This window comes from Marmota marmota, unplaced genomic scaffold, assembly GCF_001458135.2.
Source record: "Marmota marmota marmota unplaced genomic scaffold, marMar, whole genome shotgun sequence".
NCBI lineage: Eukaryota > Metazoa > Chordata > Mammalia > Rodentia > Sciuridae > Marmota > Marmota marmota.
Genome location: NW_026000142.1, coordinates 17842061 through 17859779, shown reverse-complemented (window position 1 = coordinate 17859779; position 17719 = coordinate 17842061). Strand labels below are relative to the sequence as shown.

At 36.4% G+C, this 17719-nt stretch overlaps 1 protein-coding gene across 3 annotated transcripts in view; it reads right to left on the bottom strand.

Annotated features, from left to right (window-relative positions):
- Nucleotides 1-715: 715 nt before the first annotated feature.
- Nucleotides 716-17719, bottom strand: part of Asb15 (ankyrin repeat and SOCS box containing 15) — a 32692-nt gene continuing 15688 nt past the window's right edge. For 2 of the 3 annotated variants that reach the window (XM_015488288.2, XM_048786051.1), the window contains 5 exons: nt 13145-13390; nt 11477-11648; nt 9243-9813; nt 7038-7191; nt 716-2286 (listed from right to left, as the gene is read on the bottom strand). In XM_015488288.2, the coding sequence (XP_015343774.1) occupies nt 2114-2286; nt 7038-7191; nt 9243-9813; nt 11477-11648; nt 13145-13390 (1316 nt within the window). In that variant the 3' untranslated portion in view covers nt 716-2113. The remainder of the gene's footprint in view (nt 2287-7037; nt 7192-9242; nt 9814-11476; nt 11649-13144; nt 13391-17719) is intronic. The other variant, XM_048786052.1, reaches the window with a different exon arrangement.

Sequence of the window (17719 nt, the reverse complement as noted above, 5' to 3'; positions counted from 1 at the left end):
TCATTCAAGGTAAAAATAAACATAAGAAAATACATTTTCAATATCAAAGAATAATAAATTTAAAATATTACTAAGATTGTGCAATCAATTCGGAAATTCAAAACTATCATTTTACCATGAGGTCACTGATTATTTTTGTCCGGGTCTTATATAACATTCACATTTTTAGAGAATGTATTTGACCCTGAGGACACACTGGGAAACACAATGATATAGAGGCGCCCCTCACAGAGCTTCCAATCTAGTGGGAAAGACAGGCAAGAACAGAGGCTCCTACAGTACAGACTGAGAAGTTTAGGGCCAGAGCCTCCCCTCCTCCAGGAAGTAACACCTCACCTGAGATCTGCAGGGTGAGGGTGAGTCAGTCAGTCAGGTGAAGAGGGCCAGAAGGAGGTAGAGAAAGAGTTCCAGGTGGAGGGAGAAGGAAATACCAAGACCTCTAGGTGTGAGAGAGCATAGTCTATTCTATAGCAGTGATTCCCAAACAAACATCCTCAGATACTTGCTGGGCCACAGGGAAATTTTCACCCATCAACAGGGAAACGAGGACAATGCAATAAGTTCTTTCAAAGCTAAAGTCACTCAATTTTTATGACTGAATTTATGATATCTTATTTTCTGTCATCCCAAAATATATATGCTCTCTTTATGAAATGATGGAGATCATAAAGGGTGTGTGTGTGTGTGTGTGTATATATATATATATATATATTTTAAAGATAGATGACTCTATTTTTTTAAATTAATGAAACAAATCTATTAGCATATATAACCCTGAAGTCTGGGAATCACTCACTGTTCAATGAATAAACTTCTAGAAAGCATATAATACAGTTATAGGGGAGAGAGGAAAGGGAGACATAAGAGGAAGGCAGTAGGAGTGAGATAGTGAAGGGCCACATAAGAACTTTGGACTTTTATTCTATGAACAATGGGAATGGTTTTAAGCAAGGCAGTGAAACTTCTTGCATTTATAAAAGATCATTCTGGCATGTTGTGTGCAGAATGTGTGTGGGATAGGGGAAGACAGCCAGCAGGCGAGCTAGAGAAGCAGCACTGAATTATCCTAGGAAAAGGATCAGAGCCAGGCTTAGCACCAAGCTGGTGGAACTGAGTAAAAGAAAGATCACTTCAAGCAATAAATTTTTTTAGGATGTGGTGATCAGTTACACTGGGTGAGGAAACGAGGAGGTCAAGCCTGAGGTTTAGTCTTTTTCTGTTGAAAACTAAGTTAATCATTGTGCTGTTACATTATAAAATGTAAGAGAAAGGTCATGAGTTTAACTGGGGACATGTTGAATTTGAGGTGTCTTTAGGCTCAAATGTTCATTGGGCTAGTTGCCTACACAGGTCTCAGGCACATGAGAGAAAGCTTTTTTTGGATGTAAGTGCTGTAGTTTCCAACAAAATTATTGCAATCATACAAGTGGATGAAATTTTCTAGAGCAAATATTACTAAAGGATTGGCAGGAATTGAGAGTCATAGGAAGAAGCCAGAGATAGAGCATCCAAAGAGGTAGAAGGACAGCTTAGAGAACAAGGTATCCATAAAGTGAAAACCAGGGAGGAGGTAGAACTTCAAGGAAACAGCAGGCAACAGTGTAAGATGGCACAGGAATCAACCAAAAGAGGGACTGAAAGGTGCTCATTGACTTCAGCAATAAGGAGGTGGTGAAGGACCTTGAGAAGAGCAGGAGAGAAAGCAGAGTGCCAGATTATAGTGTGTGAACCTGTAGGCAGGCAGGAGTCCTTTCATACAGAGAGACTCTCAGAGAAGAGAAATGGGCCAGCAACAGATGGGAGGAATGGGTTTGAGAAAGTGGTTATTTGCTTTTTAAACACAGACCCTTGATAGTGCATATTGTAGGAGCCAATTGATAGGGAGAATTTAAAGACTTGTTGCAAGTGAAGACAATCATTAGAAATTCAAATATAGAATACTGACTGTCTTAAGATAAGGCAAGGTCTTTATGTACCATATGGTGTTCCCATAGGGACACAGTACACCTATAACATTCTCAGTGGATTTAAATACACTTAAAGTTGTAAAATGATCCCAATAAATTCTCTGGGGGAATCACATTTTAAAATATTTAAAAATGTTATTTTTAAGCTATGGCAATTTTAGCTCCCGTCCATAGAGATCATACTCTTTAAATAATAAGTATCTTTGAATAGCTGGTGGTAGTGGAAGTTTTTCCATGGAGGCTGGCTGGCAGAGTCGCTGGAGTCCCATAAGTCTTCGAATTTTTAATCGGCACAAATGCTTCAATGAACAAGGATTCTCTAAAATGAATGGGGGAAATAAGCAAAAATTTAAAACAACACTAGTGGATTGACCTATAAAATACAGATTTTTTTCAGACTAACATGAATGAAAAACAGAGATGTACACTTTAGCAACTGGTGATTTTCATTGAAATTAAGTATTCTAGACCACTTACATTCTATTTTATTCTACAATGTAAGCTCCATGAAGGCAGGGATTTATTTTGTATCTGTAGGAACAGAGTCTAACTCATAATAGATGTTCAACTAGAATTTATCAAATAAATGAATGAATTTGAGAAAGCAAATGCTTACATCTGTTTATTTCTTCTTTAGAACTGAATATTATAGAGATATTTTTCTTCCTTCCTCCCTCCCTCTTTCACTCTATTTGATAAATAATTATCCAGGAAACATCAATATGAATAATTGCATAATTCTTGATTATTCCACATGAGATTTGTTTCCAGGATCTGATACCCAAACACTTTATATTTTCATGAAAAATATACTAACATTCTTCATCTATCTTACATAAGCCTTTATTTTCAATTCTTGCTTTAATCTAAGTTATTACAACAATACTGATACGTCACACCAGCAACATGAACTAGTACAGGGGCCACAAAGCACGCAGACATAGGTGTGGCTTCTGGATTCAGCTGACTTGGCTTAAAATCCTGATTCTGCCACTTTGTGTTAAATGACCTTGGGTGCATCAATTAACCTCTGTGATTTTAGTATTTTCATCTATGAAATGCAGATAACAATGGGACCTACCTCCTAGGGTAGTTTGAAAATTAAATAATTTAGTTCATATAAAGTATGAAATAAGTGCTTGGCACATTGTAACCATTCAATAAATGTTAACTATCATTCAATAAAATAATAAAAGTGATCACATTTCTCTTTCATTTGAGACTATGAACATTGAGATAATCTCTTTTAGAAATCAACACATTTTCCAAAAATTGCTGAGACAAAATTATTGTTACCAAAATAGGCAGAAAAAATTCACATTTTTACAAAAACTACGATTTTACTTTTTCCCCTAACATCCTGCCTTACAGATATCTGGAGGAATCCTGACATCCAGTGGTTGATCATGCTCATAGCAATCAACTGACAGGCTGCAGTAATATATGATAGAAACAAACAAACCAACAAAACTTCCTGGCATTATTTTTACTTAGATTGTCTTTTTTTTTCTTTCTTTCTTTCTTTTTTTTTTTGGTACTAGGGATTGAACCCAGGGGCACTCGACCACTGAGCCACATACCCAGCCTTATTTTGTATTTTATTTAGAGACAGGGTCTCACTGAGTTGCTTAGCGCCTCAGTTTTTGTTGAGGCTGTCTTTGAACTTGTGATCCTCCTATCTCAGCCTCCCAAGCTGCTGAGATTACAGGCATGCACTACCGTGCCCGGCTAGATTGTCTTTTTTAAAAAGCATCAGAATTGGGGATTCTTTTGCAATAAAAACACATGGACAGTGAATTCCCCTATAGAAGCAAAATCTGTGCTGTCTACAACAAAAAGTATAGTGGTATTATAGAAACAGCTTGTGTTTTAACATAAGACAGGAGTTCAGATCTTTGCATTGTTATTTTCTATGTCTATAATTTTGGGTAATTAATTTATCTTAGCCTGAGTTTCTCCCCCTTTCCAACCTCCAAACTGTTTAAATCTTTTTATTGTGAAATAAGATACATATAAAGAAACTACACACGTGTATAGTTTCATAAGTCATCATAAGTGATTATTAGGCAAACACCTTTATTCACCTCCCAGGTCAGGAAATAGAACTTTGCCAGCTACCCCAGAATTTCCTCTATGGGCCTTCCCATCTTCATCTCTTTCTTCTGCCATGAGTAATTACTACTCTTATGTATATTGCAATTATCTCCTTCAAAGTTTCATCATCTAAGTGTACTATCCCTACACTAAATGTACTAAAGATATGGACAATACTTTTTAAAAAACATTTGATTTGTCCTGTAAGTCTCTTTAATCTGTGGCTCTGCATTCCCTTCAGTTAACCTTTGAAGACCCCAATGACCTGTCCCACAGCCCGAGTTTTGCGGACGGCATGTGATAGTACTTGCAACTCAGGGCCCACTGTCTTCTCTATTTCTTGATTAGACTCAAATTTTATCTCTTTAGCAGAACTGTATTCTTCCATTCAGGATATAATGTGACACGAACAGCAGTTAATACTCAATGACCACATCCATTAGTTCACTGGGGACTACAGAAGGATGACATTTATTTATATAATTTCCTTTCCATTAATTATTTGAAATACTTTTATAAAGGAAAATTCTTGCTCTCATATTCTGGTTAGAGTGGCATGAATTATATAAATTAGATAGAATAGTTTAAATCCTTTCTTTTATCAATTTCCAAGATAACAAATCGATTCTCTATCATCCTTTGGAACTGACCAGTTTTAAAATATCATTTATTTAAGACTGGGTATGTTTCTTCTCATCAAAATAATGATCTCCTTTGGGGTCATGATACCATCATGACCGGGGTCCTGAATTCTTTTGGTGTGGTTCTTGTAGTCTTTGAGGGGTTCACTGCTATTGATGTGACCAGGTGGGTGTTCCAGGTTCATCTTGCACATTTCCTTCCCCGGATCTGGAATCACCCATTTCTCCACCACAGTTTCTTTAACTTTTTTTTGTTTGTTTATTTTGGAGTGGGGGTTCAAGATAACTCTTCCAGTTTTGCAGAGGTTCCTGCTCTGTTAACAGTTTCTTTGTTACCATATCCAAAAAACTGGTGGCTTGTTCCCTGAGGGCTCCTTATCCTGTTTGCCACCCATTTTTATGTGAACTGTCTCTGGTCCCTGTCCTGCTTGATTTTCACTGCTTCTAATGCGGGCTTCAGTCCAGGAAGGGAGCTCTGAGAGGTTAGTTTCAAAATCCACAGGATCTAGGCTGTTTTGTAATTCTCTCAGACTTAGCTTTATTATTATTATTATTATCATCATTATTATTATTATTATTTTGTGGTGCTGGGGATTAGAACCCAGGGCCTTGTGCATGTGAGGCAAGCACCCTACCAACTGAGCAATATCCTCAGCTTAGTTTTTAATTTGTAAAAATAAGCATATTATTCCTTATAATATTTCATGACATAGTTTGCGTATACATTTCAGATACTTTCCATAAACTTACCGTGTAATAAAAATAACACAAAATAGCAAAATGTATTCAATATTTTTAATATTATAGATACCAGTTAGACACTTTACATGCATCCTGCCTCTTTCTCTCATTCCCTCTCTCTGCTTTTGGTGCTTTGATCAAATACAAAGTCTAGTGCATGCTATGCAAGTGCTCTCCACTGAGCCACACCCTCAATCCCACACGTATCTCTTTAAATCCCCAAGACAGACTTTTTTTTAAAAAAAAAAAACAAACGTTTTTTTATACCTTTATTTCATTAATTTATTTTTATGTGGCGCTGAGGATCGAAACCAGGCCTCACACATGCAAGACAAGCACTCTATCGCTGAGCCACAATCCCAGCCCCCAAGACAGACTTTTGAGGTAAATATTAACTTAGCTCCATTTTGCAATGGAAAAACATAGGCATAAAAAATGTAAGTAACTTGTTCAAAGTCATAAAGCTGCTATCATTATCTTGGAAATTTTTATAAAAAACAAAATTGATACAATAAATTATTGCTTGTTTCCATGAAGCTATCAGCCCCAATCACATCTATACAACATAACCCAGCATCCCCAGACCTAGGCATGGCTTGAATTCCACCCCATCCAGTCTGACTTCAGAGTCTAGGCTCACAAAACTACATCATTCATCAGACTAAGATTTCTGTTTTATTTGCCACAAAATCTCTTCTATTATAGAACTCATTCCAGGAGAAGACTGATTTAGATACATCAAGAGTGCCAGATTATTTAAAATGTCATGAAATGTTCAATGCTACTTTTTTAAGCTCCATGGAATTAATGTTCAAGTAAGTTTTGAGAGTTCATTTTCTCAAAGTCATACTTTGAAAGAGAAATTCTCCAATCTATGATTTTTTTTCCTAGTTTCTATTTGTATTTGGAGTCATTTAAACTGTAAGTGTACTTTCCTTGAAAGCACATTTTTTTTTTTTTCCTGTATTGGGTATTGAACCCAGATGTGCTTTACTACTGAGCTCCTCTTTTTTTTTTTTTTTTGAGATAGGGTCTCCTTAAATTGCCCACACTGACCTTGAACTCCTGATTCTCCTGCCTCAGCCTCCCAACTAGCTGGGATTACAGAGGTTTGCTGCCATACGTAGTGTGATTATAAGCATACCCTGCCTATAACACAAACTTTTGATACTAGGATTTTGTCAATAAAGACCTAAGAGACAGTATGTCAAAAAATAATTCTAATCCCTTCCATTTCTTCATTTACTGTATAATTATATACTAAGTATTAACTACTCTCTAGGCACTATGCTAAATGTTGAGAATACAAAAAGAAACAAGGAGATCCCTGTCCTCATGGAGAATGAAGTCTATGTATTATACATTATAGAAGGTAATTTTCCAAAAATGAGTTCTAGCCAGAATATAATATTATTCATTGTACAATTAAAGAGTTGGAAATATTAAGAAAACATAAAATTTGTAACTCCAAACCGAGGAAGTGTTAAGGATGATTTAAAAATATCTTAGATAATTCTGAATAAACACTGAAAAATATCAGAGACATTATACACATTTTTAATAAAAATAATTGTAGGAGAATTTTATTTTTTACCTAGTATTTGGCGGATTTCTGGCCATTCTCTCTGTACTTCTAATGCAGACTTCAGTTTAGCACACAGAGGAACATAATCCATGTAATCTATCAATATACGAATAATGCTGCCTACCAGGTGTTTCATCCATGGAACTGTAATAAACTCACAGAACTGAGAAAATTGATTAAATTTAATTTAGCAGTACTTTTAATATGCTCATATGTAAACATATACATAAACACTTAATTTGTTATGAAAAGTTACGTCTTTGTCCTTTTCTAGAAAAGAAAACATCCCTCCTTGGAATGAACAAAGGTGAAAAATTGCTTGTTTTTTGAACTAATAGTCTTTAAGACATATAGACATGGTTCTGACATGATTCTAGTCAATACAGCATAGAAGAATCATGCTTTTATCCATTTAGCCCCAATATTCCACCAAATAAGCATAAATAATTATTTGCACATATTTCATCTTCTTTATATCCTGTTCCAATTGAAGAAAAAGAAATAACATTTTCTTGGCTAAATGTATGCTTGTAACCCTATATCATTGCAAATAAAAAAATCAAGAATAAGAAATACATAAAAATTAGAGCTGATTTTTCTTTTCTTATAATACTCCTAAACAAGTGAAAGTTTGAGTTAGGCTACAGGAAACAAGTTTTTCTTAGTAGTACAAGAAGCCTCCTCCAGGATAGATCCTATGGTAGGCCAAAAAACCAGATTAAAAATTTAAGATCAAAATCATTTTAAATATGTTTTCTGACCATGATGATCTAAAACTAGAAATCAACAACTGGAGGAAATTCAGAAACTTTAGCTAACATATGGAAGTTAAAAAGCATACTCCTGAGTAGCAATGGATGATGAGGCAATCAAAAGGAAAAAAATAAAATTAATATTAGAGATGGTGAGCATTTTTTCATGAACTTGTTGATTGATTGTATGTCCTCCTCTGAGAAGTGTCTGTTCAGGTCCTTGGCCCATTTGTTAATTGGGTTATTTGTTATCTTATTGTTTAATTTTTTGAGTTCTTTGTATACTCTGGATATTAGGGCTCTATCTGAAGTGTGAGGAGTAAAAATTTGTTCCTAGGATGTAGGCTCCCTATTTACCTCTCTTATTGTTTCTCTTGCTGAGAAAAAATTTTTTAGTTTAAGTAAGTCCCATTCATTGATTCTTGTTATGCAAATCAAATCAAAACCACCCTAAGATACCATCTCACTCCAGTAAGATTGGCAGCCATTATGAAGTCAAACAACAACAAGTGCTGGCGAGGATGTGGGGAAAAGGGTACACTTGTACATTGCTGGTGGGACTGCAAATTGGTGCAGCCAATTTGGAAAGCAGTATGGAGATTTCTTGGAAAGCTTGGAATGGAACCACCATTTGACCCAGCTATTCCCCTTCTCTGTCTATTCCCTAAAGACCCCAAAAGAGCATGCTACAGGGACACTGCTACATCGATGTTCATAGCAGCATAATTCAAAACAGCAAGACTGTGGAACCAACCTAGATGCCCTTCAATAGACAAATGGATAAAAAAAATGTGGCATTTATACACAATGGAGTATTACTCTGCATTAAAAAATGACAAAATCATAGAATTTGCAGGGAAATGGATGGCATTAGAGCAGATTATGCTAAGTGAAGCTAGCCAATTCCTAAAAAACAAATGCCAAATGTCTTCTTTGATATAAGGAGAGTAACTAAGAACAGAGTAGGGACGAACAGCATGAGAAGAAGATTAACATTAAACAGGGATGAGAGGTGGGAGGGAAAGGGAGAGGAAAGGGAAATTGCATGGAAATGGAAGGAGACCCTCATTGTTATACAAAATTACATATAAGAGGTTGTGAGGGGAATGGGAAAAAAAAACAAGGAGAGAAATGAATTACAGTAGATGGGATAGAGAGAGAAGATGGGAGGGGAGAGGAGGGGGGATAATAGAGGATACGAAAGGTAGCAGAATACAACAGTTACTAATATGGCATTATGTAAAAATGTGGATGTGTAACCGATGTGATTCTGCAATCTGTATTTGGGGTAAAAATGGGAGTTCATAACCCACTTGAATCTAATGTATGAAATATGATATGTCAAGAGCTTTGTAATGTTTTGAACAACCAATAAAAAATAAAATTTATATTAAAAATTAAAACATTTATTATAAGAGTTAAGATGATGGCCCCATACGAAGAAGAAGAAGATGCAACTCACCGGATTATCTTTAATTACACAAGACGTCCATCCTGGCAGTACTTCTTTCTCTATTTCTGACCACACAAATGAATTTCCAAAGATGTCACCATGCATGCAGTCAAAGCACATCTCCACTTGATAGCCATTGTTCAGCAACAGCCTCATCATGACCTCATCATTTAGGGCATACTGAATGGCACTGGGGAAACGGGTGTCATTCACGTGCATAAAGTAACAATTGACATTAGCCCCATGGGAGAGAAGCAGTCGGACAATCTCATGATTATTGGCCCTCACTGCCACAAGTAGACAGTTGAGGGGATCTAGGTTTGGGTCTGCACCTGCAGCCAGAAGGACTTCTGTACAATGGATGTCATTATTAGAGACAGCAAAATAGAGCGCAGTCTTCCTGTCATCGTCGTAGTTCTGGGAAATGTGGTCAGCAAGAAGAGCGTTGACATCGAAACCATTTTCAATGAGTAGTTCCAGGCACTGGGTATTCTGTCCATCGGCTGCTGAGTGAATGGGAGTTAGCCCACTTTTCCGAATTGCATTTTTGGATGTTATTGGGATAAGATATTTCAGTGCACTAAAACAAACAACAACAACCACCAAATATCCCATGACATTAAGAAAATCAAGAAATTGAATAAACCCCCTTCTTTACTATACATGTAAATATAGTTCATTTGGTTTTCCTTACTTTCTCTAGATAACCTTACATTGCAATGTTTAACTTTTGTACATTAAGCTACTAGTGTTTAATGTAATTTAGTAAACTTTGATTTATTTTTCTTCTCTAAATATTCCTGGGGAACATCCAACATCTTATATTTCTTATATTTGGCCCTAGATATGATTCCTCAGGACTCCTCTCCACACTCCTTTTCTTTTCTAAACAATATAATTCTTTTATAAGCAACCAATGCTAATCTTATAGAAAATATAAAAGAAAGTAAACCCTTGTCATGACATAGAAGAACTCTTCATAATCTTGACAATTAGAATCATGGAGTCATTGGAAGAGAGCTGGAAGTGACCCTGGACATGATTTAATATAGCCCCTTTCCTTAACAGAAGGACAATATGAAATCTCCAGAGGGAAAATGACTTGTCCAAGGTCACACAGTTATACATAAAGAAAGGACTAGAGATTTGACATTTTGAATTCTCATAAATTATTCCTCTCTCACTTGTTTTAGGCAATCTTCTTTAATGTTAGCTATGGTACTTCTCCTTCCATACAACTTGCTGTTGAATTATTAGTAAAAAAAAAAAAAGTCTTTAAAAATTCCATCAAATTTATACCAGTCCAATTGAAATCACTGACCACAGCTTATGTTTCTAAGGACATGTGATAAATAGTTGTGAATTTCACACTTGACTAACCATTTAGATATGCAAGAGAGCCACAAGCAAGGATACTTGATCTCTTGTGCCTAATTCAGAGCTACCATGTGTGAATTTATGAACACTGGGAGTAAATCCAGGTAAACTTTAACAACATGTCACTTAGCGTCAATGGTGCGTCATTGGCCCTTTAACTTAGCCACTGTGGCCACCAAAAATGATAAAGACTAAAATGATAAATCTCAAAATGTTTTGTTTTATTAGAAAATCTTTGGGTTACATGTTTTATAAACTACATTTAATTGCTTAAAACCATCTTCTCATGGTGGGTAGTTCAAAATAGTGATTCTAAACTTCTATTGGTGTGTTGATTTTAGCACATTTTGTGGTTTCAAAATGTATTCAACCATTTGTATGGAAAAAATCTAAAAATGAAACTTTTCTATTCTAGAATACATTTACTATAATGTTACTATAATATCTTGGAGATGCTGGAAAATCATTGAATAACGGAGTATTGTTAACAAATTCTAATCCTTTGCCAAGAGCAAAGTTTTTAGAAATTCCATGGCCTTTAGTTAAACACTTAAAAAAAAAAAACAGAAAAGTACTCTTGGGTAACTTGCACAGAATTCTCAACTATAACTTAATTCCTTCTAAAAAAAGAATGAAAGGGCATTCTTTTTACTATTAAGGTAGTATAAATTCATTTTGTGAATTAGAAAACTATAAAAAGGTGAAAAGCCCAACAAGTTACAAACATTTAATTACAAAACTTGCAAACATTACCTACTTCTTTTTGAATTTGGGGGAGTATTGTGTATAAAGAGACTTGTGATTATTCTGTATTCATAATTTTGTATTTTCAACTTAAAATAACCACCCCATAAGGTATCACTTACAGATAATGTCCCTCGTAGGCAGCTCGGTGTATAGGGAGATGCCCTGCTCTGTTGGGCACATTTCCACTTCCTCCATACTCCAGCAGGAGAGCAATGCAGTCAGGATTACCGCCCCCGGCAGCCTCAAACAACACTGATGCCCCATCATCCGCCAAAGCAAACACATCCCCACCTGGCAGTATAAAGCACATTGTAGCAGGTGACTAGATGGTATTGTTGATAGACCCCTTTAAAAAAGACTTTTTTCTTTTTTCCCCCTCTGGTTAGTACTTAAATAAAAAGTATAGCATCTGTGTTCTCAATATTCTCAATAAAGAGTAATGCAACATGCTTTTGTTTTATTAGAAAATCTTTGGGTCACAAAGACTGTCAGAGAAACCAGTCAATTTCCACAATGGACAAATGATTACAGATAAAGGGAACATGAGGCTTTTGAATGTAATGACACCAGTTAACACTCTCTACTTCAATTCAACCAACATTTATTGACTACCCTTTCTATTGAAGTACTGTAGGTGAGCCTAGAATGAATAACTCTGACTACCTTAAGATGTCATCAGGGCACATAAACAATGTGACATATGAGCTCCACCAGCACTGGGAAACATACTGTAAGGGCAACAGGATGGTGTTTGAACCTGGCTCTGATGCTGACTTTGAAAGTCAGGAAAACTTCTTTGCACCTGCCCCTCTGCATCTGTAATTGGAGTAATACAGTTTATTTTATAGGGATTTTCTGATAATTAAATGACATCATGTTGGGAGACAAAAATATGTTTGTTATTTTTCAATAGAGGATCCCTTGGGGATCATGTGGTTCTTGCCTTCATTTACCAATGAGGAAACTGAGGACCAGTCATTTAAGCAAGTAGGCAAGGGTCTCACAAGGAGTAGTTGGCAGAAACCAGTTTAGGAATTAAGTTTCTTAACTCTGGCTCTTTAGTTACAAAAAGCACTTTGAAGGTTTAAAGCAGGAACAAGATCACAACCTGTTGGGGAGAAGATTTAGGGAGGAGGTGTCTTCAAAGACAGACTTTGATGGTGTTGGAGAGCATTCCAGAGGAGGGCAAAAACCTGATCCAAACCCCAGCACAGGGAATACTGCTAGTCTGTTTTGGTTGGAACATGGAATACAAGATGGGAATAGTGAAGCATAAGCCTGGAAAAACCACTCAAGTTGATGCAGTAGATTTTCTGAATAGTTCACACTGTGACTGCTGTGCTTTTGGAGAGGAACCAAGTTGCAGTATGTAGCGTAGCTTCTGTCTTGTGGAGATGGGAACACTGGAGAATGGTGGAGAAATGATTGCCCTGGTCCAAGAAAGATGTGAGGGGCCTGACAGATGGAGAGACAGACCCAAACTTTCAGTCCTGGTTGAAATAAGTTATTGTATCAAGAAGCAGGAGAAGAAGAGGATTTCAGTGTAGGAGAAGGGGAGGGTGAGACCCTGATGAGTCATCTATGTGAAAATCGAGCTCTCTATAGAAAGCAATCAGGGCTGGCTTTGTAGATCTGTAGGTCACAATGTGTTGTGGAATGAGGGGTAGGTCTGAAAGCCTCACGCCCAGTGACATTCAAGGGGGGTGAGAGAAACTCCCGAGAACTGTAGAAGAGGAGAGTCAGAGAGCCAGGACAAAAGCCAGTAAAGAACAATTCCCTTTACATACCTTTGTGGATTAGATGTTCTAACACATCACAGTGACCATATTCAGCGGCCACACCTAATGGTGTGACTCCAAATCCATCTCTTAGGTGGACATTGCCTCCGTGGCTTAGTAGCAAAGCTATGATATCTTTCCGGCCTTGCTTGGCTGCTTCGTGCATTGCTGACCATCGCTTGACACAGGGCTGATCAAGGTTGGTGTTGTGTTTTATCAGAGTAGACACCATGTTGTAGGAGCCCTGTTTTACAGCTTGAGAATCATTTTAAAAAGAACATCCAAGAGTAAGCATATTAACATGGATACTTGATGTGGTATTAAACTAATTATCAAGTTTAATATTACATAGATATTAGCTTTTCCTTTTTATGCTACTAGGGGATATTGTATTTCTCATACCCATATTTCTAATTCTAGAGTTTGCAAGATGACAATTTTTTTTTCTTTAAGACTCAGAGGAGGGTAGGAGTTTCATGGGAAATGCACGTCACCAGGATAGGATGTCATGTGCATTCTTTCAAACTTCAAATAACATCTATTGTTGAATTCTATAAATTACATATTTGAAATGCTTAGTATAGTACCCAGTATATAATAGGATCTTAGTAAATTAGTGTCAGTATTGTTTTATAACCTTGGGACCCTAGAGCTGCATAAGTAGATGGTATGTATCAAGTTTCCTCCATAGACACAGATTTTCTTTTTTCCCATGCAAAGACAATTTTTCACTACACCTATTACTTTCTTTTCTTTTCTTTTTTTTGGTACCAGGAATTGAATCAAGAGGTGCTTAACCACTGAGCCACATCCCCAGCCCTTTTTTTAATTTGAGAAAGGGTCTTGCTAAATTGCTTAGGGTCTCGCTAAGTTGCTGAGGCTGGCTTTGAACTTGTGATCTTCCTGCCTCAGCCTCCCAAGCCACTGGGATTACAGGTGTGCACTGCTGTACTCAGCTCATCCCTGTACTTTCAATGCAGGTTAATAATAGTGCTGTAAAAAACCTAAGTAGGTCTGTTGTTCTAAATGGAAGTATGTGACAGTTAATGAAGCACAATTCTAAGAGGGTCACTAAATCAGATGTCTCCGCCCTCTTGTTTGTCTCTAATATTTGAAAATACACTGTTAAAAGAATTTTTTTCTCCCTTCCTTGGATTATTAAGACATTCTCTATTTTATGGAAACAGTACTGAAATATGTCATGCTTTTTTTTTTCTTGTCATTAGATAAAACCTTGGTAATAAACTAGTCAGATACATTCACTCCTATTCATCATTCATTCATTCAGTTCATGCTAGTTGTGTGGAAGGCTCTGGGTGAGTCACAAGGGGACTGTCTAGAGGAGAAGCTTCAGCTGTTTTCTATTTGAAGAGACATTCAAAGCCTGGACCTTTGTTGGAAAAGGCAGGAGTAGCTGTGAGGCCGCATAGAACATTCTGGGCAGGAAGGAGGCAGAATGTAGAACGGATCTAAAGTCAAAGGGAGGGAAATGGCTCCAAACTGCCTAACCAGAGGACAAAGACTATGCCTACTTCCTTTAGAGGCAGGTTCTCATTTTCCTCCTCTCAATGTCCAAAGTAGAACTGTTGACAAATGGCTCTCTCTGAACTGCCCATCTGCCTCTGGCAGCTCTAATTCTGGTGAATTATCTCACCCTGGCTGATGGTATTGCAGGGCAGGCACCAAGAAAGCTAACCCAACTATGAGGAGTATGTCCTCATTTATCTTGTTGCTTCTGTTGCAGTTTTTTTGTAACTGGAAAAAAAGTATTAAATAATCAACCTCCTCCCTCATGCTTTGTTTTGCTCTTGTTTCACTTGGAGTGTATATTGATTAGTGATTAGCCTTTCTCCATGAAAATCACAGCATACCTGGCTGTATTCAACTTAAAATAATTTCTCAAAAGTAAGAACTTCATTTCCAATTTAATTTTTTGGATCTACGAATATATTTTCCACAGAAATAACAGTACAAATAGCAGGAAAACACTCCCAAACTAACTCACCAAGACATTTTTAGCCAGTAAATAACTGAAAGAAAAAAAAAGAAAAACTCACAGGGCACAGAATTGGTGTAACATAGCAGATTAAGAAAAACAAGAATTTAAAAACTTCTAGTTTCATATGTATACATTATATATTTTTAATTCTTTAGAATTTAAAATTCTAAAATGTAAGATTCTTTAGTACTCTTTAGGATATCTTCAGAAAAAATTTAAACTAATTTTCACATTTTAATCTGTAATAAGTAATAAGTAAATGCTTAAAGAAAACCTAACTTAAGTTGAAGAATTTCAAGACTTAGATGAAAAATTTTGCACCCATTATAGGCACTTTTGAACATCTGGGTTTTTTTTTGTTTGTTTATTTTTGTTTTCCTTTTTATTTTAAATTTATCATTTTCTTCTTTTCCCGTGGATATTTGTGTTTTGCTCATATCATTTAGTTATCAGCTACAAGTGATTTTCTGACTCATAAAACATACAGAGAAGAGAGACTTTTCTGAGGGATCTAGACAAAGGCTGGAAGATTGAAAGAGGAGAGGATGATTTGAGAGAAAGAAACTATCAGCAGTGGAATGAACTGACATGTAAATGGTGGAAAGTAACGGGGAACAGAAGATGGTGCACCTAAGACACAGTGCCAAACAGTTACCTGAGCTTCCTCCCTACTCTGGGCTCCACAGGCCAGGGTAAGCTTGTGCCTATCCAACTGAGGAAAGGTGACACCAAATCCTAGGGTATGGGCAGAAAGGGAATCCAAGAGAAAAAACAAACCTCGATAAGTGTCAGATCATCACAAATCAAATATATACTACTCAGCAAGCAACTGTGTAACATGACTGCGATACATCAAAGGCTGACAGGGAAGAAAGGACCTGGAGGGACCAAAAGTAACTATTTTTATTTTTTTGCTCTCTACCAATATTCTATAAATAGAGACAAAAATGATGGCATGAGGCTAAGAGTATGTAAAAAACGGAAGTATACAGAAAAAAAGGAACAATACTTATGACCTCTTATATATTCTCTGCTAGTTAATGGACTTTGAATAGAAAATTTCAAAGCAGCTCATAGATTCAAGAAGAAAACTGAGGAAGTGACATGAATGATCCATTTTCCTACAGAACCTAAAAGACTTGACATGGCTACACAGAAAAAAAAGTCCTGGAGAAGGCAACCAAGAAAAGTCCTTTTCTCCAGATGTGTGCGTGATGGAGACGCACGTGAACACAACATCTGGAATGTTTCTCCATTTCCTCTATGGATAGTTTTGTCCTCTCTTTGACAACTTTAAAATTTTATTTCCAAATGTTAATTCTATTTTCATTCTGATAATTCAGTGATAAGATACCTTTCCCACACTTTATATATGGCTAGAGAATTAAAGCAACATTCGAAATGTATATAAATGCCTAATGCTATGTTGTAGTCATTAAGCACTAAAGACAACTTAGATGAAGCAAAAGCAAAATAAATGAGTGAGAGCCACAAATTAGGTGTTCTTTAAAAAAAAATAACTGAATTGTCAATACCAAGTGGAGAATAATTCTGTATTTGCAAAGTGAAGCAATATGTGTAATTCTGAAAAATGTATCTCCCCCAACCCCCAGAAATCAAAGGCTATCTATAGAAACAACAATATGTTCTTGAATGTTACTGCAAATACTCTATGGTATATGCTGGCCTTTAAAAAATAATACATATCACGTTAATACTTGTGAAGCAAATTTACAGGTGGATATTTCATCTACTGTTTATAGAACCTGCTCAGGAAAGAATTCTGGTGTATTTATGAAAAGCACCATGATATTGTGACAGAGGTTGACAAACATGTGCTCAGGGTCTACTATTTGTTCCTCATATATCATGGTTGTCCTTTTCTTTTTAGCAATAAAAGCCCCAAGTGTTAGCATGTCACAAGTCATCCATATAGAGACAAAACATCCTAGCCTCTCTTACACCTTGGTGTGCCTATGCGACAAAAGCTGAACCTCTGAAATGTGACATGAGAAAAAACTTATTTTTAAGTCACTTTTGTTTGCTTGCTTTCCTTGTGTGTCTGTTTTTGTTTTTTTTGTGACAGAAGCTTTGCCCATACCATAACTATCATAATTAGATAGCTTGATAAATAATCTGAATTTGGGAAGGCTGAAAGCTTTGACCTAGGGCAAGCATCAGTGAAAGTAAAACAGATCAGAGTGACTTCATGCTGTGGTGACATTCTCCTTTGAGAGTTCTATGTCCCTCAAGAATCAATTCAAAAGAGTTTAGGCTCTTTGGAGTATTTTTAGACTCACTGCTTTTTTATTCTCCAAATTTACTTTGAATATAGACCTGTATTATAGCATTAGCAACATGATTTTTTTCATTTAAATCATATCTAGCTGTCCTAGACTCTGGGAGGAAGAAGATTAAGTTTACTCATTTTAATATCCAGGCCACTCAACCCAGCACCTGGCTTCACATTTCTCCATACATTTTATTGTACTGATGTTGGTGAATTCATGCCATCAAGTGAAAATATTCCATTAGTGTTATGGATTTTCTAAGTTTTTTTAACCAACAATACTGAAGTGTTCCCC